This window comes from Lipotes vexillifer, unplaced genomic scaffold (genome assembly GCF_000442215.2).
Source record: "Lipotes vexillifer unplaced genomic scaffold, Lipotes_vexillifer_v1.1 scaffold298, whole genome shotgun sequence".
Lineage (NCBI taxonomy): Eukaryota > Metazoa > Chordata > Mammalia > Artiodactyla > Lipotidae > Lipotes > Lipotes vexillifer.
The window spans coordinates 1,026,405-1,049,131 of NW_006793272.1; the positions used below are offsets into that span (position 1 = coordinate 1,026,405).

Sequence of the window (22,727 nt, forward strand, 5' to 3'; positions counted from 1 at the left end):
AAAAAAAAAAAAAAGAAAAGAAAAAAGAAAGTTAAAATTACCCACAATTTCACAAGCCAAAGATAACTCACTGGGTTTGTGTTTTTCCACCCAGTTCTTCTTCTCATCATAGAGAAATTGTTCATCAATGATAAAAACTTGGAAAATAAAGACAAGAATATAGAAACAGTAAAAATCACCCATATTCACAAATCTCAGAAACAATGTTAATATTTTAGCGGCTTGATTTCCAGACTTTTTTTAATGGCTATATATACATATACTTTTTTATACAGTTAAAATCATAACATATACAGTTTTATATCCTGCTTTTTCACTCAACATTTTATCATGAACACTTCCCTATATTTTAAAAAAGCTTTCATAAATATAATTTTTGGTGATATGTAACATTTCATCATATAGTAGCATCATGGTTTACTTAACCATATATTTTGTTCGTTGTTTGGGATCCTATCCAAATTTTTGTCATAAATAATGTCACATTGTCTATTTCCTTAGTTAAATGAAAATACTTGCTTTGGTGACAGCAGAGGTTTTTGTTTGTTTTAAGGGGTCTCTTTAATAGCTACATTTCATTGACCAAATGGAACTTCAAGGGACAGGTAGAAGAAAAACAAGTAGTAAAAGTAATTTCCAGATTGAGGACCTGTCTTTGTTGGAGGCCTTTCCAGGAGCTGAATCTTGGTGTTAGCGCAAAGTACGAGGGACAGTTTGCCACGCAATTATGATGCTTCACCTTACAAAAGTTTTCAGAATTTAGACCAGGAAAAGGACATCCTGAACAAGTGGTTTGATGTTCCTTTATGGACCCTGTGAAGTGTGAGAGTGATCAGGTTTCTCTTTTGTTGGCTACTAGAAAGCGTAGAGCCAGATGTATGGCCCCTGCCTAGCACTTGTAATGGGCCTCTGTGGTATGTATGCACTTTGTATAGCTTTCTTCCAGGCTCCGTTTTATGTGCCTATCTTTGTTCTATTTTTTTTTTTCCTTTCACTATATCGACTTTGAATTTCTGCTGCTATCATGCTGCATTTTGTGTATTCTTGTAAGCCGTCTTATATCTATTTTGGAACAAGGTGGGGAATGAATACATGGATGGGTAAATAAATACATGAAAAAATACATGAATAAATAAAACAATAAGGCAAAGGCAATGAGGCAAAAGAATCAGCCAGGACTCTGAAAATGGCGTAGTACCTCTAAAAATAATCAATGTTAAGGACTGGAAGCTTGGAAGAACATGTGGGAAAGAAGCAGGTGAGGCTGCCTTTGGAGGTGACGTGTCCTATGTGACGTCTGTGTCTTCTGAAGCGTGCTTATGCGTCTTGTGTCTTGTGCTGTACTAGAGCATTAGGTGTGCTTCAGGGGGCATGCAATGCTGTATGAAGGGCTGTGTCTTTAGTGAGCACAGTTCACGTGCATTTTGTTTGTGCGAAATCGAGAGATTTGGGAGCTGGTGAGCCTGCAAATGGAAGTGAAGGCCCCCCTTCCTGGAGGTGTACGAGGGGATAGTTGGATAAATCAAATCAAGACGAATAGGAAGTGATCTGTCACTTACCGCTTAGTTCCTACGTGCCAAGCTGTGTGACGGGCACTTTATGTGTATTGAGTCTTTACATCCTTACAACTACTCTGTATTAACCCCTTTTTACCGATGAGGCCATTTAAGCTCAAAGCGTTTAAGTAGACAGCCTATAGGGTCACAAAGCAAATGATAGACGCCAGAAATCTCCCAGGTGTCTCTGGCTCCAAACCCTATGCTTGTGCTACTCTATCACACTGCCTTGCAACAAGACAAAGGGATAGGTGGTAAACTATGTTCCTAGCATCCAGAAGCCAGCAGTGGCTTTCATTTTTCCTTAAGAAGATGGCAGTGCACTTTGAAACATATCTGAATTTCAGAAGAGGGGACTTTTTGTTGCCACTCAGAAAGAAAGAAAACGTTTTTTCATGTCTTTTTGGAAAGAAATGATGGCAAGAAAATATTCTTGACAAGAGAGATGTGCTAACATTTGATTTGGGTGCTTGATGGGTTAGATTCTCACTTGGTATGTGTACTTTATTGGCTTACATATTGCTTACTTTAGAAGCTTGAGGTTCTAAATTGAGTGTGTTCATATATGTGAAAAAGTTCTTTTTTTTTCAAATTTTACTGAAGAAAAAGTTCTTAAAGTGCCGTATAGTTTTGTTATTGTATTGCATACACGTTATTGTGATAATTCCTAGAGTATGTTATCCTCTATATACACCACACAGCAGGAAGCATTACTGTGCACCAATTATGTTAAAGAAGACTCAGTTATCCTTTATGGTCTTGTTACTCAAATGTTTTGGTCAATACACGTTATTAACTTTCATCTAATTAATGCACAATAAAAAATACTTAGTGTGATAACTAGACTGAACAGTATGCAGTCTTTCTTCGGTGATGCTAAAGACCCTTTGGGATCTTGCGGTAGCTCAAGGTTATTTTCCTTGCACTAACTATGAGTGGGAGTCTCAATTATTTGAGGGTTCTGTTAGCAGAAAGTCAGATGTCAGAGACCACTACATCCTGAATGGTGTTTACATTCCTCTTGGTCCTTCAAATGTAGACCATACAGCTCAGCAAAGAGTGCTCTTTGGAGGTCACTGCCTTGCCCTTTGGGGAGCGAAAGGGCACGGCATCTTGCTCGTCCTCCATGGTCAGTGCTCTGCCCCGGAGAAGAGCCTCCTGTACTGTTCCTTTACTCCTAGAAGTCCTCTGTGTTTGAAATGGGAAGAAGGTGGGGTAAGGATGCACTCTATCTACTAGGACCTGTGCTTCTACCTCAGGGCCCGTAAACAGGGAAACTGGGCACAAATATGGTGGCCCAGTAGAACCAGCAGACAAATTCAAGAAAAGTATGGAATGTGGGATTAGGAGATAAATAGATGCAAGGAGAGAAGCAACGGGGAGAAATAAATTGAGAGAGGAAGCAGTGTATGAGAGGGAGACTAGGAGATGGAGAAGGTACAGGAAATGGATAAGAGAGGAAGACAGAAGAGAGATGTATCAAACATTAAGATGAAGGGTTGCAAAGAGGGTGAATTTGACACCAGCTAAGGGATATGAAGTTGCCTTCCTCAAAACAAATGAGGCCTTCCTCCACCCCTTTCAAACTTATTTTTTGCCCTATATCATTATCCACATGATCAGAAGTGTCCAGTTGAGGACATGGCCTCATATTTGCCTTTTGTTTTCCAACATTTTCCATTGAAATTGTTGCATGTGTGAATTGGGTGTAAATGAGAGTTGGAACCAGTGTGTGTTGCCTGGAAGAAGATAGGTAAGAGTCAAGTTCAGAATGATTTGCCAGAATGATCACTTTTGCTGAAAGTTTTTGAAGATGATACCACTGAAGGTGATGGCTGTCTGCTTGTATGTGAGTGGGAGTCACTAAAAGGGCTCACATGGGACCATCATTTCCTTTTCCCTGTCATCCTCATGGAACACCCAACCTCTGAATTGGGCTTGTAGCTACTCTTGCGGAACTGGGTACCACTTTGTGTTTTTATCTATACATTAAAGGCTGCTGGTTTATGGAGGGCATATATTGTTTTTCATAGCCACTGAAGACCTGACAGGAGGAAGTGGGCTTACTGTTCCACCAGAGGGAATGGAACTAGCCATAAAGAAATTCCAGATATGCCGACTAAATATTATGAATTACCAAGGGTGAAATTTTCTAGGTTCTTTATAGGGGGGTGTCTCATGACTTTAGCAGGTTCTGCCTGAAGGCAGGTGAAGGAACCTTCCACCATGGGCCTTCCCAACTATATACTTCTGGCGTTTGCTAATAATATAATGAAAGACGTCAGAGCAGTGAATGTTTAAGATAGCCCAGTTTAATCTCCTTTCTTGGTAGTTACATTTGCAAGGACATCATTCATAGCATGCAAGTGCTGGGTTTAAGAAATGACAGGTTACTTAATTCTCCAGCAAACACAGTCACCCTGCTAATACATATATTCCTAGTGAGATGATGTGTTTTGGATGGTAGTTGTAGGGATGTTACAGCATTCAGTGTACTTTCATATCAACCACCTTCTTGGAACCTCCTGTGACGGGGGCAAGGTTTACCCATTTTGCAGAGGAAGGCAGAAGTTGAGAGAGGTTAACTGACCTCCACAAACTTGCCCCACTACTAATTACAAAGCAAGACTGGCCTAGAATTTAGATCCCCGGCTCCTGGTCCAGTGGCGGTTGACTGTTACACCGCTTGCCATAAAATGAGAGTCACCTCACCTGTCTTGAAAATAGGTTTTGGCCAATGCAATATGCAGAAGTGGAATTTTTATGGAAGCAGGTGAAACTTGGGTGAATCTAACCCATTTCCTCAATCAGCAGTTAACAACAGTAGTCATGCCTTTTTATAAGTCACTCCTCCTGAGGGCCTAACTTGCTAGCAGAAAGTAACAGCCTTTGTAAAAAAAAGAAAATAGTTAATTTTCCCCCCTGATTCCTGTGTTGTTTTTTTTGCCTTTAAAATCTTTTCCTATTACAAAAGTAATATCTGATATTGTTATAATTAAAATAAAGAGCTATATTAAAATAGAAGACAAGAGTCACCTCTCATCCCTCCCTTTAGGTTCACTCATAATCCAGTATTGAAGGATTTGGGCCCTTTTCCTCATTTACTCAACATCGGTTTCCTTTTCTGCTCAGAATCGGTATGTATTTTGCCCAAGATGCTAGGTTTAAGCAGAAATATATCTGTTATGTAGAACCTCTTTTAAATTTTTTACCAACCTTGCACTATCTATTTCTTTAAATTCTTAGAGCCAAGAATAAAATCTATTTTTATGCCTAACTTTCCATTGTAGTTACCACACAGTACTTTCAAGTATTTCCAATGGGAAAAATAAATGTTGAAGGCCCACAAAATGTCATTCTTTCTACCAAAAAAAAAAAAAAAAAAAAAAAAAAAAAGAGTGAAGGCCCACAAAATGTCATTCTTTCTACAAAAAAAAAAAAAAAAAAAAAAAAAAACAGAGGAAAACTAAATAATCTCTCCCCTCTGTAAGGGAAAATATGCACTTCCTGAATTCAGGAGGTGAGGAATTCCTGTGGGTCCCCTCTCATAATATGTCCTCAAACAGGATATTTGTTTATAGAGCAGGAGTGCCAGAAACTAGAACTGTCCTTGCAGAAGTCAGTCCCCCTGGAACTGTTTGCCCTCACAATGAACACTCACCTTTTTGACACCACCTGCAGGGCTGCTGTTGCCATAGAAAGAACGGTTTCGGGATACTTATTCTTACCCGAATTATAAGACCTCAGACATTTTCCCGGCTGGGGGCTGGGTAAGCAGGCAGTTACGGAACGGTGTGCTCAGTGACCCACAAAGCAGAGGATGGAGCAAAATGGCATTTTTTAACTTAAAAACCACCAACTCCGGTACTTAATTTACTTTCCTGGTAGTTAAGTAGACACTAAGGCATTTTAATTCTTGAAAGACCACAAGGGTAACATTTTGTAAACGATCTTTGTGAGGCACTGCCTCTCAGTAAATTGGAGAAATTATCGAACCACTGAATGCGCCTCTCACCCAGCTAAAGGGTGACCAAGTCACTAAGGATCGTCTATTGGGAAAAGTAAAGGTTGTCACCCATAGGAGATGAATGGCCCTTTAAAAATACTTCTGTATCCTTCCAACATGGCGTTCCCAGAGCAAAGCCCAGGAATATTGAGGTGAAAATCAAGTATTTTAGTACGATGGATCTCTAACCCTGACACCCTCACTGCCCCTGCCAGAAATGACCCCATGTCGGCGCAAGTTGTTTGGCCTCAGGAACACACAACACTGAGTACAGATTGCACCTGGGTAGGGGGAGCGCCACAAAGCGGGGAGAGGCGGGAGGGCTTCTAGTGTCAAGCTAGGGGTTGTAGGACAGGCGACCCTCCTAGGAGAGCTCCAACTCCAGCAACTCCAGTATGAGCCTCCTAGCAAAATGTTTTTTTAGACCTCCTTTGTCTCAAAGGAACTTTCTGGAAGATCACAGGATAGAGACACGTGCAACCAGCCAATGCCTAAGTCTGAGTTGCGTGCGGACTTTGAGCCCAGATCTAGTTTATTAGCTATCGCAATTTAAAAAATGAGGTAGAACAGAATTGGATGTTAATGTCGGCTTACCTGGAGCATCTTTTGTAGTTCACTTATATGCTTTACTCAGAAAAGATTTGTGCCTGCTTTTTATGTGCCTAGCTCTGCACTGTGTGTCGTGGGACGGGAAATACTACATATATGATAAAATTCCCTGTCCTCAGGTAATTTTCAATCTAGGTGCAGAAATCAGACATGCCGTTTATGCAGGAAATGCCCAGTAGGTGATCCTTCGAGGCAACAGATGCAGTGGCAGATAGGCCCTCCCATTCCATCCCCACCATTCATTTTCTTCCTCAGTCTGTGTGAAACAGTGACCATTTTGAAGCCTGCCCCTACCATCCCACGTGTCCCTAGCAGCACAAAGCTATCTGGCTTGTCTTCCAGAAGACGCCTTTTCTATCATATCATCCACCTGCTCAAAGCCTTTCCCAGCATATTCGTTATCACCATCTCCAATTTCATCTTCCTGATTTCCAAGACTACACCCTACCCATTTACCCTTCTGTCTCCTCACTTCCTCGTCAATGTGCTGTATACATTTCAACGTCCAAGCTTTGCCTCTCCCGATTTTCCTGCTTGCAATGCCTTACCTTTCCTGCCTACCCATTCTTTAAGACCCATCTCCCAAATCCTACCTCCTCTCCAGTAAGCCCTCACTCTCCGCCACAGTTTTCTGATCTTCTTTTATTTTGACATGCTACAGCATTTATACTCTATTTTTCCCAACTTAGCACCGAATTTTCCTTGGTCTGGTAGTATCAGTTGTTGCTTCTTGTTTGCTAAGCTTATTTCCCCAATGAGATCACAAACTTAGAATATTACTTTAGTTCCTAATGAGTCACGCAGCGCAATCTGTCACTACACTGATCCACAGTTCCATGTATACTGGTTAATGGACCTACTGACCTGTTCAGAGGAAAAGGAAGCTGGGGCAGTAGCAAGAGAGAGTTGTTCCTCAGAGCCAGGGCTGTGAAATGCTTGCTGTTTAGAACTAGCCAGCCTAAGTGCTTCTTTCTTTGGAAAAATTGTTTCTGCATTTAAAAAATATGTTTTATATAATATTTTGGTTTTCTCTTTCTGTATTTATATGGCTTTCAATGTCACTTTTCTTTATTATGCTGTACACCGTAACTTTGCGTGCTTTCCATTCTTTTTAAAAAATAATTATCGTTCTGTTCTCTTCGGCTAAATTATGTAGGAACGCATTTCTCTCTGTCTGTCCCCTGTTATTCTTTTTCTTTTCCTGCATGCTCTGTTTTGAAGGAGCTAGAAAGTGTTCTAAAAAATAATTCTGGACGTGACATCCAATGAGAAGGCCCAACAAAACTTCCAGGAATTTTAGGGGAAGATGACAAGTGGAACTCCTACAACAAGGAAGACTCAGGTGACAGATTTCTAAAATGCTTTCAGGAGGCAGGCATAGCGCTATCCTGGGATTTCATCCAGGGGAGAATTGGTTGCTTTGCTGTACCTCGAACCCTGCACAACTGTGTTGCCAATATATGCTTTTGGCCCCAAAGTGGCACCAGGCAAGAGGTGTACCTGAATGAGTAAAGAGGCATCCCTAGTGTGGGGAAAACAGCAACAACGCCATCACCACCAACTGCAACTATAACAACTACTCTAAAACATACCCTCCCACCCCACCCCCCAGCCTTCTTGGGGAACCTGGGTCAATGTCTCCTCATCCATGAACACATAATGGCAAATAGGCATGACCTGTTCCCATATATTGGGTCTCATTTCATATAATGAAGGTCATTCATTCATCCATTCATTTGTTCATTTGCATATTCATTAAATATCTATTGAATCAAGTACTATGCTAGATAGATGTTGGGGTACAGAGGTGAATAAGTCCCAGTTCCTGCCCTTAAGGAACTGATGGCCTAATGAGGGACGCAGACAAGTCAGTCAATGAGTAGAGATCAGCGTGGTAAGTGCAGTAGAGAAGTGAGCACTGAGATGGGGCGTCTGTTGAAGACAGAGAGGGAAGGGAGCAGTTAGGGAAGGCTTCCTGGAGGAGGTGACCACTCAACTGAGGTGAGTCTTAATGAAGGAATAGAGCCAGCTAATAAAAGTTGGGTGGCATCCCAGAAACAAGGAGCAGCATTATGAAGGCAGTAGGCGTGACACACTATTAGTTGAGGTTCTTTGACTGTAACTACAGGTAGTTCAGCATAGTTAGTGCATAGAGTGCTGGTGGGAGAGGCATGGAAGACAGAGCTGTGGAAGGAATTGGGGATCGGGTTCTGGAGGGCTTATATGTGCCATGCTAAGCGCTTTGAATATGATTCTGAAGGCGACGCGGAAACATTGAAGCAGGGGAATAATAATCAGATTTGTGTCTCACAGTATCACTCTAGCCACAGGAGAAGAATGAATGTGGGTGGGGGGGGGGGGGGCGATGAAAGAAGACAAGTCAGGCTATGGGATTCAGGTAGGTGAGAAGTGACAGTGGCCTGGCCTAAGGGCCAGTGTTGTAAGAATAAAAGAGGGCAATGCAGAGGGCACATTTACGAGGAAGAATTAATAGAACTAGGCAACTGATCAGATGGTGACAAGAGAAACTAGAGGAGGGTGAGGTAGGGAACACGAGGAGTTGTGGTTTCTTATTTTTACATGGGGAAAGGCAGTAGAGAATTCACTTTCTTTTGAAAGTATTTCGAGTGAGGGGCCTGTGAGGCATCCAGATAGAGGTGTTCAGTCAGGGGACAGCAGAGAGATCAGGGCTGGGGATCCATCTGGGGAGTCACGGAAGTAGATAGTGATTGAAACCGTACAAGTAGATGAGGTGACCAAAGGGAGAGGTGTGTTGATGAGAAGAGATGAGGACCTAGGGCAGCTCCTGGGGAATACTATTTAAATTGCCTACAAAAGACCCAGAAATGTAGGAATAGACTCCAGGAAAGAACTGTGTGAGAGATGGTGGGGAGAAGTTAGTTTCATGAAGTGCATGGTCAGCAATGTCAGTTTTGACTGAGAGGTCAGTGGTTGTAAGGACTGGAAAATGGCTGTCTTCAGGGAGATCAGTTTGGGACCTCAGAGACTCATTGCCGTGGTTTGAAGAGTGAGGGTTAAGGAAGTCTAGATTGCCTTTTCAAGAAGTTTAAGCTAGAGAAGGAAAGTTCAAGAGACTATAACAACTAAAGAAAGCTGTGTGGTGGCAGGAGGTTTCAATTTTTAAGGACTAAAGAAATCTCAGCATGTTTTTTTTTAAAGCCAAATAGAAAGTGTTAGTAGAGAGGGAGAGATTGAAGATATAAGAGGAAATAGGAGGTAATTGATGGAGTGAGACCCCCTGGAGAAGTGAGAGGGACAGGGATCTAGAGCACCAGTGAGGGCATAAACCTCAGGTAGAAGGAGAGGACACTGTTTCCGGTAAGATGTGATGGGAGATGTTACTGATGGAGATAAATTCATAGGAGCGGGACAGGAAGTGAAGTCAAAGGAGTTCCAAACTGATGGCCTCCGTTTTTCTCAGTGAATTAGAAGGAATTTCTTACGCTGGAAGTAAGGGAGGAGGGGATGAACCAGAAGTTTGAGCGAAGTTGTGAAATTCTAGAATATTCGCTAAGAGCAGTGGGAAAGGAAGTCGGCCAGGGTCAAGAAGGATACTGCTCAGTGCCATTGATGACCCAATTCTGTCCGTGACCTTTATAGTAAGCACCAGTCTGCATGGCTGTGTGATTCTTTTTCCCCCAACAACTTTTACCAGCCTCCGTATGGAAATGGAGATTTCACAGTTGGATTCTGTCAGGGTAAGGTTTTGTGGGAGAATTGCAAGAGGGGGTCACAGGAGCTTAGTTTCCAGGGCACTGGCTTAAGAGCAGTTTAAATGATGGACCACAGAGTCTAGGCGAGGAGGAAGCTGGGAAATTGGCTGAAAATGGAAGGGTCCAGGGATTGGAGGTTTTGTTGACATCAAAGAACAAGTAAAATAGGAATAAGGTCATGAAAGAGTGAGAAGGCTGGCAGGATGGGAGGCTGGGCCCAGAGAATGAGATAACAGGGTTATTTCAGAATATTTCAGAGGAAGGGTCATTCTGGATAATGAAGAGGCCTGGGGTGGCTGTGGTTCTCCACTCTGTCTGCACATCATCTATGGCGCTTAAAACAATCATTTGCTCAGGTCTCATCCTCAGAAATCCTGATACAGTAGGTTCTGAGTGGGCCCAAGGTGTTGGGATTTTTATGAAACTCTATGGGTTATTCTGATGAGCAGCCCTGGTTGAGAACCACTTGTTTAATGGTGACCATGAGAGTGGATTGAAGAAGTGGAAAGGAGATAAAGTTCATCAGAGCTGAGGGAGATCAAGGAGTTAAAAGGAGACGGTGTGTATGAAAGAGGTGTCCATTTGTATATTACGTTTCACAGAGAGATGGCAGCACTGAGTGTTGGAAAGAATACTGGGAACCAAAGTCCTCAGTGGATAAGAGGACTTGGCCAGGAGAACTAAATGGCAGTAACCTCAGAGGAGGGGGCTTTGTAGGAAAGTGCAGAAGTACTGATCTCAAACAAACAATATGGAATAAAAATGAGGAAACTCTGCCCTTTTGCATTCCCCCGGACCTAAAGACTTGGAATGGGGAAGAACCGTCAGCATCCATCAGGATTATCTGAGGAAGTGATACCTTCGTTGGATGGTAGGGTTTAAAATTATTTTTCTCAACCCCAGCTGCTTAATGGAAATACCGGAGGGCGTTTAAAAATGAAAGGTGCTGAGGTCTACCCCAGACTAAATCTGAATCTCTGGGGGCAGGGCTCTGAAATCTCAATCTCTCTCTTACTTTTTTGAAGTTTCCCACATGAGAGTGATGCACAGTGAAGTTTGAGAACCTAAGGCAAGAAGTCAACAGCGCATTTAATGAAAAGGTTGAAGTAAAGGTGTAGGGGGATTTTAATGGAGTAAGCCCTAGTCACTACAGAAATGCAGAACATCGGGGTCAGGGTGCACAGGAGGTGACAGATGACTTCTCTTTCTTTAAAATGTAGTGGGGGGGCTTCCCTGGTGGCACAGTGGTTGAGAGTCCGCCTGCCGATGCAGGGGACGCGGGTCTGTGCCCCCGTCTGGGAGGATCCCACATGCCATGGAGCGGCTGGGCCCGTGAGCCATGGCCGCTGAGCCTGCACGTCTGGAGCCTGTGCTCTGCGACGGGAGAGGCCACAGCGGTGAGAGGCCCGCGTACCACAAAAAAAAAAAAAAAAAAAAAAAATGTAGAGGGATGGGGAAAGATGTCAGGATGAGAGATTCTGGAGAGATTAGCTGGCCCCTGGAGTTACAGCCAGAACCATGAGCAGGCAGAGGGTCCCAGTGCCAAACACCATTTGTAATCTGTGGTCTAGTCAGCAATTTGTGGCCTTCATTCTAGGTTCCAATAGAATATGGTTGATACACTTAGAAAGTGGTACTCGTTTGTTCTTCTGCTCTCTGCAAATATCAACCCAGAGGTGATCAGGCCGCGTCTTATGAGCCCAAGATTCAGGTCAGGATGAGTCTTAGTATAAACAGCCACTGCTCACAGAATTTTCTGGGGGAGATACAGATATTTTAGTATTCCTTAAAAGAAAAAAAAAGAAAAAAGTTCTCAGCTAGTCTCCATTCAGTCACTAACTATTTACTGAAGACTAACAGCTCAAACCTATTGAGGTTTTCTTTTAATGCTACTGAGTAATAAATAGTGTAGCTATTAAGAGCTTAGGTTCTGTAGACACAACTGAGACCTAGGTTCAACTCCTGGCTCTGACACCTGCCAGCTGTGTAATCATCTTGGATATGTGGTTTAACTTCACTGAGTCTTACGTTCCTCATCTGTAAAACAATAATAATACAATAATAATGCCTGCCTTATAAGATTGTGGTGGAGATTAAATGAGATAACCCTAGAAGGACTTTGCACATGGTGAATATTCCATAGATGATAGTGATTACGTGTGCAGACATAAGCCAGGTGCTAGGGAATGTGAGAACGAATAAGATACAGTCTCTGCTGTCAAATATCTCAGATTTTAGCTAGAGAGATAGGTATGTAAAGAAGAAATGACAATTCAGTGTTAATAAGGGCCAAACTCAGAGTACACACTGGGTAGCTCTCTGGGAGCATGAAGAGAAGGGCATTCAACTTTGTCTGCAGAGGGAAGACAGGAAAAGACTTGCCAATGGAGAGGAAACACAAGAGTGAGTCTTCAAGAAAAAGGACTGGGGCTTCGCTGGTGGCGCGGTGGTTGAGAGTCCGCCTGACGATGCAGGGGACACGGGTTCGTGCCCCGGTCCAGGAAGATCCCACATGCCGCGGAGCGGCTGGGCCCCTGAGCCATGGCCGCTGAGCCTGCGCTTCCGGAGCCTGTGCTCCGCAACGGGAGAGGCCACAGCAGTGAGAGGCCCGCGTACTGCAAAAAAAAAAAAAAAAAAAGACTAATGGGTGCAGATGTGGGGCGTTAAGAAGTAAGACTTCCCAGGCCTCCGTGTAACGTAGAGAAAAGCTTGGCAGTTGAGGGAGCATGAAATGGGTATGGAACAGCGGGGGCCATAGCAAGAATAGATAGTAGAGAGGTACGCTGGGGGCAGATTAAGCAGGCCCTTGGCTAGCACGCTAAGGAGCATATGAACTCTGAACTTCTGGATAATGGGGAGCCGTTGAAGGATCTTACCGGCAGGGAGGCGGGGAAAAGATTACTCTGGCTGGCCACAGATGAATTGCAGGGGGCAAAATTGGAGGTAGTAAGACCAGGTGAAAAATGCCAGTGCCTTGGACTAAGATGATGGTTTGTGGAGATGAAAGGAAGAAGATGCATCCAAAGTGAGTTTGGGGAATGGAACGTGATGACTGATTAAGGTAGAATTAAAGTGGGAGTTGAAGAAATTTATGATTTGGGCAGTTGGGCAAAAGGGCTGAAATAATCAAAAGCCAGAGTACGCGTGCGCCTAAGGCCCAGCACATCGGGGCACCCAAAATGTGAAAACATTTTGATTTGGGATATAGAGTAGTTTTTTAAAAGACTTTTAAGTTAATCATCATAGGAACATCAGAACTTTGGGGGCTTCCTTCCCTTTTTATGCTTTAGTATTGCTTTTATTTGAGAGAGGAGGTCGTAATCTTTTCATTGCTTAGAGCCTCCCAGAGGAGGAGTCCAAGGCCTTAATCCTTCTCTGATCTGTGTGCTGAGTGCTTATCATTTCACCGAGAACATGGACACTGAAGGAGGAGCGAGTTTGGGCTTCCTGCCTCTCTTTACGCTTCGTCCTACGTGAAGAGAATGGCATAATTAGGCTGGTAAGGGACTGGCAACCAGATGGCCTTAGGGAGACCCCATAGGCTGATTCACACATCTCAGCTGAAGTGGAGTGTTTCCGTCTAAGTCAACAGGCTTCAATTGTGCAGCCATTGCTAATGGAGAAGTAGGGAGAGGCTGTTTGCTGGCAAGAGAGGTCATGGATGCAAGATGATACAATGATTAGAGATGGAGACTAAGCTGGGGCTTCTTAACCTAGAGCCCAGAGGAAATTTGAACCTCTGAAGTTATATGCAAACTTGTGTATATGTGTGTATAGTGCAACTTTATAGACAGAAGTACCACAGCTTTCTTCAGATTTTTCAGAGTGATCTTTGACACCAAAAAGGCCACCAACCACCAGAGTACATTTACTGTGAAGTGAATAAAGCTGCTTATTCAGAGTTTCTCACTTGCCTGGGACTCTTCCAAGGCTCTAGAAGAAGCCCTAGCAATTTTGTATTGTTTTTACCTAAAGGGAGCTTCCCTCTCAAATTACATAAAGTCTTTGGTCCCACAGAATCTGTATCTACCCCTGCCAACCGCAGATTAGGGAATTACCCAACATGAGTTAGTATCTGGGAGCGAATGCCATCCAAGAGAAATGAATGCCAAAGACTGCACCAGGAAAGGCAGAAGAAAGGATGCCCATCAAATGAAGAATGGTCACTGAGGGAGGAGGAAAATCAGACCACGTTGTCAAGGAAGTATAGAGAGAGGTGGTTAGCCATGTCCAACATGGATGGGAGATCAGGAAAGAGGAAAATAAGAAAACGATTAATTACAGGAGTGGCTGGGACATCTTCAGTGAAGTGGCAAGAACAGAAAGCTGATTGTTCTGTTTGCCTTTCTGGACAAGTAAAAGTGGTAGGTGAATGAGTATAAATGGTAGCTACAGTCCATAAACATGCAGGGGAAGTAAAAGTACCTACCCCAAACTCTAATGTTCAGTTAAAATGATAGTCAATAAAGTAGGCTCACTGTAAATGTGCAATCCATGCTGAACTGAAGTTAGATGGCATATATATACTTTTCAAAATGAGTCCTAAATGTGTTCCATGGCCAGGCAAAGACTTTGAGTGACTCTTGTCCCCCCCTCAACCCCAACCTTTCTTTCTTAATCCTGTATCTTAATCCTCTTACTACCTGAATTTCCATATTTCTGTCTCATCTCTCTGTCCTCTGGCTGGCGGATATGGAACAGTGAGAGAGAGCAGAAAGTGAAAAGAAGCCATACGGATGACATTTGAACATGAAATGTTTTGAATTTAGAATTTGTCCTGGGTAACCCCCAAAACCAGTGATCCATTACGGTTAATTAAATGTTGTCTGAAATTGAGTCCAAGGAAACATCTATTTGAACCAGAATGTTCTAAATTTGCCACCCTGGCAACTCTAAAGTTGATTGGTTTCAATTGGGCAAAACTGGTTCACACTGACTTACCCAGTATTAGGGTGAGTATTATTTTTTTGACTGTGAAATGCAGCCATATCAGAGATACATGCTCAAATTTGCTGCTCTGTCTATTATGGAAGCTAGTAAATGCCATTTTGCAATGCTTCCATAATAACTTCCTCCTGGGATCTCTTTTGAGATAGACTAATTTCATTACAGTTCCCAACTTAATTTCTTCAGTGATTATACCTTTAAAGGCTTTTGATTTGTTAACTATTGATGTATTTCTTCATAATTGTGTCACTGTGAATAATCTGTTACTTGAGAACAATGATTTTGAATGGCTACTATGACAAAATTTATAGGGACATGGAAAAATAGCTACAAACTAAAATGACTAAACCAAGGAATTGGTTTGAGGTTTCTAAGAACTCAATAAAATTAATTCAGTAAAAACAATTTGTGTTTTGTTTTTTACTAGCAAAGTTATTGCTTTGCAATAGTATTCTCATTGAAAGAAGGCCAAGAGCCCATTAAGCTACTCTTCATAATGTAAACGTGTAAATTAAAGTTCTAGTTACTTGATATTTAGCTATGGTTTAAAATAGAAACAATTCATAACACTTTTATAGATAGCTTAAGCACTTTTCTATTCTTTCTTTCTAATAGTAAGGCTTAGCTTGACTTGAGTCTAATGAATTTCTTCTACAGTATGTGGTATTTGATCCAACAAGACCAGTTAAACACAATATACCTAGATACCTGCTGATTACATCATTCGACTGGTAAAGGACATAAATCAGTTTGACTGCAAGTTTTGTTTGAATTGGATTTGGAAATTTGTAAATTATTTGGACATAGCATTTTGTCAAACTCTCAGCCATTTATTTAGATAAAATTATAAATTCTGGAGTTAAATATTGTTATAATTGTGTTGGACTCAATTGTCTTTCAACTTTGTAATTATTTTGATGAACCTAATTGTACAGCTTATGGATGCCAAAACTGTATCCCAAATAAATACATGTTAACATTTTGCCTTTAGCCAATAAGAAGAAAGAGAAAGAACGCCCAGAGATCTCTCTTCCTTCAGACTTTGAACATACGATTCATGTGGGGTTTGATGCAGTCACCGGGGAATTCACTGTAAGTAAGCTCCTTATTTTGTTTTGTAAGGCATGAAAAGATGCCTTTGTGAAAATAGGTTTGAAGGAAGAATTGCCACGTCCCAAAACGTCAGACTTGATGTCTTTGGTGATTTCAAGGAAGATGGACTTTGCCTAGACAATCACAGATGGAACTAGAGAGTGGCAAGAGTATTGGCAAAATTATTTTGTCCATCTTAACAAAAACGTCTGATCGCGGTTAGCCTTCAACATGATTGAAAATGCTAATTTACCATGGCACAGGAGATGTAGTCCAGATAGACTCAGCTTGAGCCTATTCTTTATCACTTGAAGTGAATCAGAGAACCATTGACTCAACTTGGCCAGTGAAGGCAGTCTATCTGAATAATTCAGGCTTTACAATGGAACCTGGATTACCCAGATAAGTTAACCACACTAACCAAATATCTCTGTAAAATTGACCTTTTCTTCTCTTTGATTTCAAGAACATTTCAAGCTTATTTTTAGGCTTATTTACAGGTATATTTTGTAGACATTCAAAACAACAGACCCCATGTTTCAAGAAGAAATATTGATGGCTATATCGTATGCTTTAGTGGTTATATGCTTACTTTATATTTGTACATATGTGTGTGTGTATATATATATATATATACACATATGTGCAAATATATATACATAATGCACAGTAAATACCAGTAAGAATTCTCCAGAAAGACTATAGCTATAGATCCAGTCTTTCCTTGGATATTTTTAGTGCTCAAATAGTACACGATCTCAGATCTATGATATTTTATACCTTTTTTTTTTTTTAAAGATCTGGCATCTTTCTTTTAGATGGATGAAGGAAAAGATGTGGCTAGAAACATGTCCTCAGGAAGATTAACTACTTTTTTATACTAGTAAGGACCTCAATCAAAATGTGCATTCTGAGATAATGAGTAATTTTCAATGCATTCTGGAAAAAAATTCTTTGATAGAACCATCACTGTTAATTCTTGGATTCTTAAACCAGAGAGAAAGTTAGGTATTAAATAATTAAATTTCCTATTTCGTAACATGATGGTTAGTGAGTAGACTGTGTCATAAGATTAAATTTTAAAAAAGAAGGAGCAAATTAATTTGATTTGGAGAATCAAACCATGTTTCTGAGCTGACAAATTACCTTCTTTTTTCAATTCCGGAAATAAGCAGTGTGAGAATGAAATGGAAACTGACTAAACATCTTAGCCTTGTAAAGTGATGTGAGCTGATTGTATGTTCTCAGTAGCAAGCAGAAGAGAATGTTAAGAAGTGCTGACACTGATAAAGTTGAGATACTGGTTTAGCCAATTTCATCGTTGGAGTCAGAGATATTATTCAAATGGCCTTGAGTTTGAGCCCAGCCTCTGTTCTTTGCTGTATCTGAGAATATTCTGTTAGCTACACTTAGAAAATATAACCTCACTGTCACCACTACCACCACCATCATCACCACCCAAAACAAAAAATATTTATATATATTTTTATAATCTGGACAAGTCTAGATTTTTAAAAAATCATAAACAAAGAGATGACTATTTTTTCTGATGTTTGAAAGAGTAAAAGCACTGAATCATTATAAGTTTTATCTTAAAAATCTTCCCTTTCTTATTTTCAGAACTGTCTTTCCAGTTTTGACCTTTTTGTTTTCCATGTGCTTTTCTTCTGTTTAATCTTTTCTTCTGTTTTATTGTTGTCATTCCATATTTCTCTGTTCTTTTATTCTTCCTTTTTGTTTTCTGATGTGAAAATTTTCCCCTCCGCTATTCTCATGTGATATTCTGGTTCCTTTCCAATTTTTAAATTTTTTCCACTCTTTCCTACTTGCTTGACATCTTCTGATAGAATTTCTCTATCTTTAGCTTTTCCTTTGTTCTTTATGGGTTCTGAATGGAAATGAAGGAAAGTGAATCACCATCATCTTGCTGACTGGGGACCATCCATTTTCACTTTGCTGTCAGTTAGAACCCCAAGAATCAACCAGAGAGGGGTGGGGTGGGATGTGTGATGGGCAGTCTTTCCAGTTGTGAAAAACATTTTGATGCAACTGAACCAAACCAAACAAGAACCTTTCCCCTCCTCCCAAAAACCGAATTTAAAATAAAGTGTTTGGATGCAATTGTTAGAAATCCACTGAATATATAGATGAGACACAGGCTAAATTTGGAAATCTGATGTACTTTATTGTCACTGTGATAATCTTTTGTAACTATTTGTCCCCACGTTGTTTTTTAAAGATACCAAATTCTGCCTTTTTTTTTTTTTTACTATCTTAACCTATGATTTATATTTACTAACTTTAAAAATACCAAATGATAATAAGCTTTTAAAAGTCATTTTATTGGTAGGATTTAGAATGGGGTCTTAATCGCCCCAGTACCACTAATTGATTGATTGTGTGTGTGTGTATGTGTATGCGTGTGTTCACGTGGAGGGGGAGGGACATATTACTAAATTTGATCATTACAGTTGTTGAGGTTGAATTTTGAGCAATTTGTTGAACTGTCGAATCCAGTTGTCTCACAAGGGCCTGTTATTTGGAATATTTGGACACTGGTTTGGTGTATTGCTTGGTGCTTACCCTTTGGCTAATTGGCCCATAAAACCTTGTACACTTAGTCACACACTTGGACCCTGAGGTTAAAATTAGGTTGGGAGGTGAGGTTTTGGGTACGAAACTATTATAAGTCCTTACCCTTTATATTACCATTTTTGTCCCAAATACTTCAGAACTCCCCCTTCCAGACCTCTAGACCTGTGACGGTCGCTTCAAGTCAATCAGAGGGAAAAATGGTATGAGTGATATACATTATCATTTCTTATGATAAGATAAATGCTTGGCCTGTTGTATCATGCTGCCATTCTCCTGGGCTACACTGGACAATCCCCAGCTTGATGTACATCTAGCTGTTATTACATACATGGTCAGGCTTCTGATGCTCACACTTCTAGGTCTCCATTAGCTATCTGACTTTTGGGGTTTGTACCTCAATTTGGAGTAATGAGTTATGGCTTTCTGATTACATGCCTCTATGGCATACATTCAAATTTAAGTGTCAGGTTTCATTGATAAACTGGTTTATCTCAACTTAAAAAAGGAAAAAAATTATGTCAGCAGTGTAGTCACGTGGTAAGTATAGTTGTCTGGAGGATCTTTTGCAATTGACAGCAGTTTTTCCTGCTGTCTAGTGATCACAAGACTATTATCACAAAAGTTTAGAAGTGCCATGAGTATGTATAATAACTGCAAATATTCTAATGATTATGGTAATGATCATGCCAGTGATGTCTGCTCTGGTGGTTATGTGCAATGCATACCTGGTTTTGTAACACTTAATAACTCCTTTGGCCATTACAGTATTAACCAAATGCTATTAATTGCACTTAGAATCAGAACTGGGATCATGCATGGGCTCCTGAGTTCAAATTTTTGGCTTAAGGCTTTAGCATCAAATTGCGTGATGAATGCATGTAAAAGTGTCCTTTCACTGTGCTTGGAGTAACCCCAAATGCCAGGAATCAAAGACCTGTAACCCAAATCAAATCAGTTGGGTAAAAGCATGTTTCTGTAGCATTGGAAATATCATCTTTATTTAGACAAAGATGTTACCTTATATCTGATCTTATGTTGTGGGAAGTGGGACTTTAGAACTGTGGCATTAAAATGGAGATTATTCATAATATGGTTTGAAACGAAATGGTTTCCCTTTCCCTGGTCTAAATGTCTAAGAAATTCAAACATAGAGTCTGGCTGTGTGGGAAATCCTTAATCTAGTTTTCTCTAAGCCAGCCACGACTTTAGCTCCAAAATACAGAAGAATCACCTTAATGAGAACAGGTTAAATTCAGCATCACCATATACCTCTTCTTTGAATTTTAGCCAGACAGACACTTCCAATGTGAAATTGAAAATGGTTTACCAGAATTGGGAACTGAAATTTGTAAGTTCATCACGTGGCCATTGGCTACCTGTGATCACCCAGTCGTAAAATCAACTTACAAATTATTGTTGAAGCTTTTCATGATGCCACCCTTCTTCCCTCCAGATTCATGTTTCTGCCTTTTAGTAATTTCTCCACTCATTTAACGGTAATCCTTATTATTGCATATTTATGGAGGAAGCATCTGGCCAAAAGTGGAACTATGCATCCAAACTTTGGAACATTATTGTTTTCTCTGTTTCCTTAAATCTGTTGTCCTGTAGCCTGTCCTGCCCCTGATTTAGTTAATACCTCCCTATTTTCATAACCGCCCCACTTTAGAAGGGATTAACCCCTCCCCATTCAGACCCATTGGATTCATCTCCTCCCACCTTCTAAGTTGTCCCACATTCTGTTTTAACTTTCTTTTCTTTCTTTATTTACGTCCATTACAGCCAGATCTCTATGGCTCACAGATGTGCCCAGGGAAGCTCCCAGAGGTGCGTCACAGGCCCAAAAGAAGCTTGCATCAAAGTGCTTCTTTGAGATGTCATAGCACTGCAGCAGCAGGTTCATGTGTGTGCAGTAGAGTTGTTGCTTGGCTTATCTCACTTTTTTGTTGTCATTCCCAAACTCTGGAGGCCCACGTCACACATTGTTTTGCCGAGACTTCACAGGACAAAGCCACGTAAATTGTGTCTAGATGCACTTCAGGAAGAGTGTGTCTGTTTCTCGCTCCAAGTTCTCTTGGAGGTTGGTTAATTATGAAATGGGGACATCTGTAGGCCGAACATGTAGGAAAGAATGCTGAACGCTCAATACAAAGCTAACCTCTCTGTGTAATTTTTGCAATTCTCCTTGGTTAGATTGCCAAACACTCCCTCCTCTCTGCTCTAAATGCTTCAGTATTATTGCAAATTTTCAGAAGGTTTTGGCATGGTTGCCTCTGTCCCCAGGTTCTATGTGGCCAATGAACGAAGTGGGGAGGAGGGGATGGGGGGGGAGAGGAGAAAGCTGCAGGGAAAATGTTACTATTTAGCACCCCTGTGGTTATTGCTCATCCATGATTCTATTTTTGTCTCCTCTCAATCCCCCTTTATATTAAAGCTCTAGACCCCCCCAAAAAAATTACATTTGATAACCACAGAGTATGAACTGACCAAGGGTGAGGCTTTACTTTTATTCTAAAAGATATTCTGATTACAGCATGCCCAGAAACAGCTTATGTTATTCCAGTCGTATAAAATCTATTGATCTGCACTATACTATGCTGTGCACAAATTTAGAGAAGTCTTGCTATGTCTGCCCTGAGTCGCCAGAAAAAATAAGCTAAGCCGTAAACATCATTTCATGGATGAGCAGAGTTAATATGGAGGTGATTTTCATGCGCTTTTTTTTTTTCTATCACAGTCATACTCCCACCCACCCTTTTTAAGTTGGATCTTAGTTTTACCTATGTGTTTGAATTAGAGAAGAGAATGATTGCATTATTAAGTTACTAACTTTAAATCTAGAGTGTAACTTCAGTTTCCCAAGTGTAATCCTACAGGTAGCATGGGCTTCTTGGTGAAGAACTTTACTGGAACGTGAAAATGTAGCTGCTGAATGTTCTGAGCTTCCATTCTTTCCCTTTGGTTGTCCACAGGGAATTCCTGAGCAATGGGCGCGATTACTCCAAACCTCCAACATAACAAAGCTGGAACAGAAGAAGAACCCCCAAGCCGTCCTAGATGTTCTCAAATTCTATGATTCCAAAGAAACAGTCAACAACCAGAAGTACATGAGCTTTACATCAGGAGGTAAGAGTAAATCTAGGATGTCAAAAAGTGAAGAAGTGGGACTTCCCTGGCGACCCAGTGGTTAGGACTCTGCGCTTCCATGGCAGGGGGCCCGGGTTTGATCCCTGGTCGGGAACCAGGATCCCAAAAGCCGCACGGTGCAGCCAAAAAAAAAAAAAAAAAAAAAAAGTAAAGAAGTAATTCCAATCTCAGAACCTCAGGATTAGAACAGAATGCGCCTGGAGGGCATTCGGAGCCAGTTCAAGTTCCTTTTCTGAATGACTTCAACATAAATCAACCAAAAGATGAGTTGGAAGTTGAAGTTGATGTTAGGAGATTTACAGTACTTGGGTGATTTTAGAACTCAAATAAGGAAATTGTTCGGTGAAGCAGTAGTTGTCAGTTTGAATCAGCAAAATCACAATTGTTGTTTTGTCTCTTCACTGGCATGAAGACACTGAGTCACTTAGGATCAGGCCTTGTCATGCGTTTAGGAAGTAAGAGGTGTCTGGATTAAACCCTGGTCTCTTGAAATTTATTTTATCCCTTAGATTCACTGAATTGCATGCACCATGATAACACAGCACAAATTTTGTGGTTGCTGGGTTATTTTGATCTGACCGCAAAATCAGACTTAAAAAAAGAAAGCATGTCTTGGTATTTATAAGAGATTGACACAGCCATGTTCCTGCCATATCTCGACTTCATTTGCTAGCCTGTAGACCCAGCCTTTGTTTGAAGGTTTGATGTCCAAATTTGCACTGTAAGCAACTGAAAAGATATACCAAGCAATTATTTGGCATTGTGAAAAAGATGATCTGGGTTTTGTCTCTAAAACAATTTATTATTTTACATCTAAAGGAAGAAGAGGGGGCTTCCCTGGTGGCGCAGTGGTTGAGAGTCCACCTGCCGATGCAGGGGACGCGGGTTCGTGCCCAGGTCCGGGAAGATCCCACATGCCGCGGAGCGGCTGGGCCCGTGAGCCATGGCTGCTGGGCCCGTGAGCCATGGCCGCTGGGCCTGTGCGTCTGGAGCCTGTGCTCCGCAACGGGAGAGGCCACAACAGTGAGAGGCCCGCGTACC

At 41.2% G+C, this 22,727-nt stretch overlaps 1 protein-coding gene across 5 annotated transcripts in view; it reads left to right on the forward strand.

Annotated features, from left to right (window-relative positions):
* The window catches only part of PAK3 (p21 (RAC1) activated kinase 3), a 282,413-nt gene that overhangs the window by 195,877 nt on the left and 63,809 nt on the right, over window positions 1-22,727 (forward strand). For 2 of the 5 annotated variants that reach the window (XM_007466304.1, XM_007466305.1), the window contains 2 exons: window positions 15,844-15,944; window positions 21,512-21,665. In XM_007466304.1, coding sequence (XP_007466366.1) covers window positions 15,844-15,944; window positions 21,512-21,665 — 255 coding nt within the window. Of the gene's footprint in view, window positions 1-15,843; window positions 15,945-18,676; window positions 18,740-20,321; window positions 20,367-21,511; window positions 21,666-22,727 lie in introns of all 5 variants that reach the window. The other 3 variants (XM_007466301.1, XM_007466302.1, XM_007466303.1) reach the window with 3 other exon arrangements.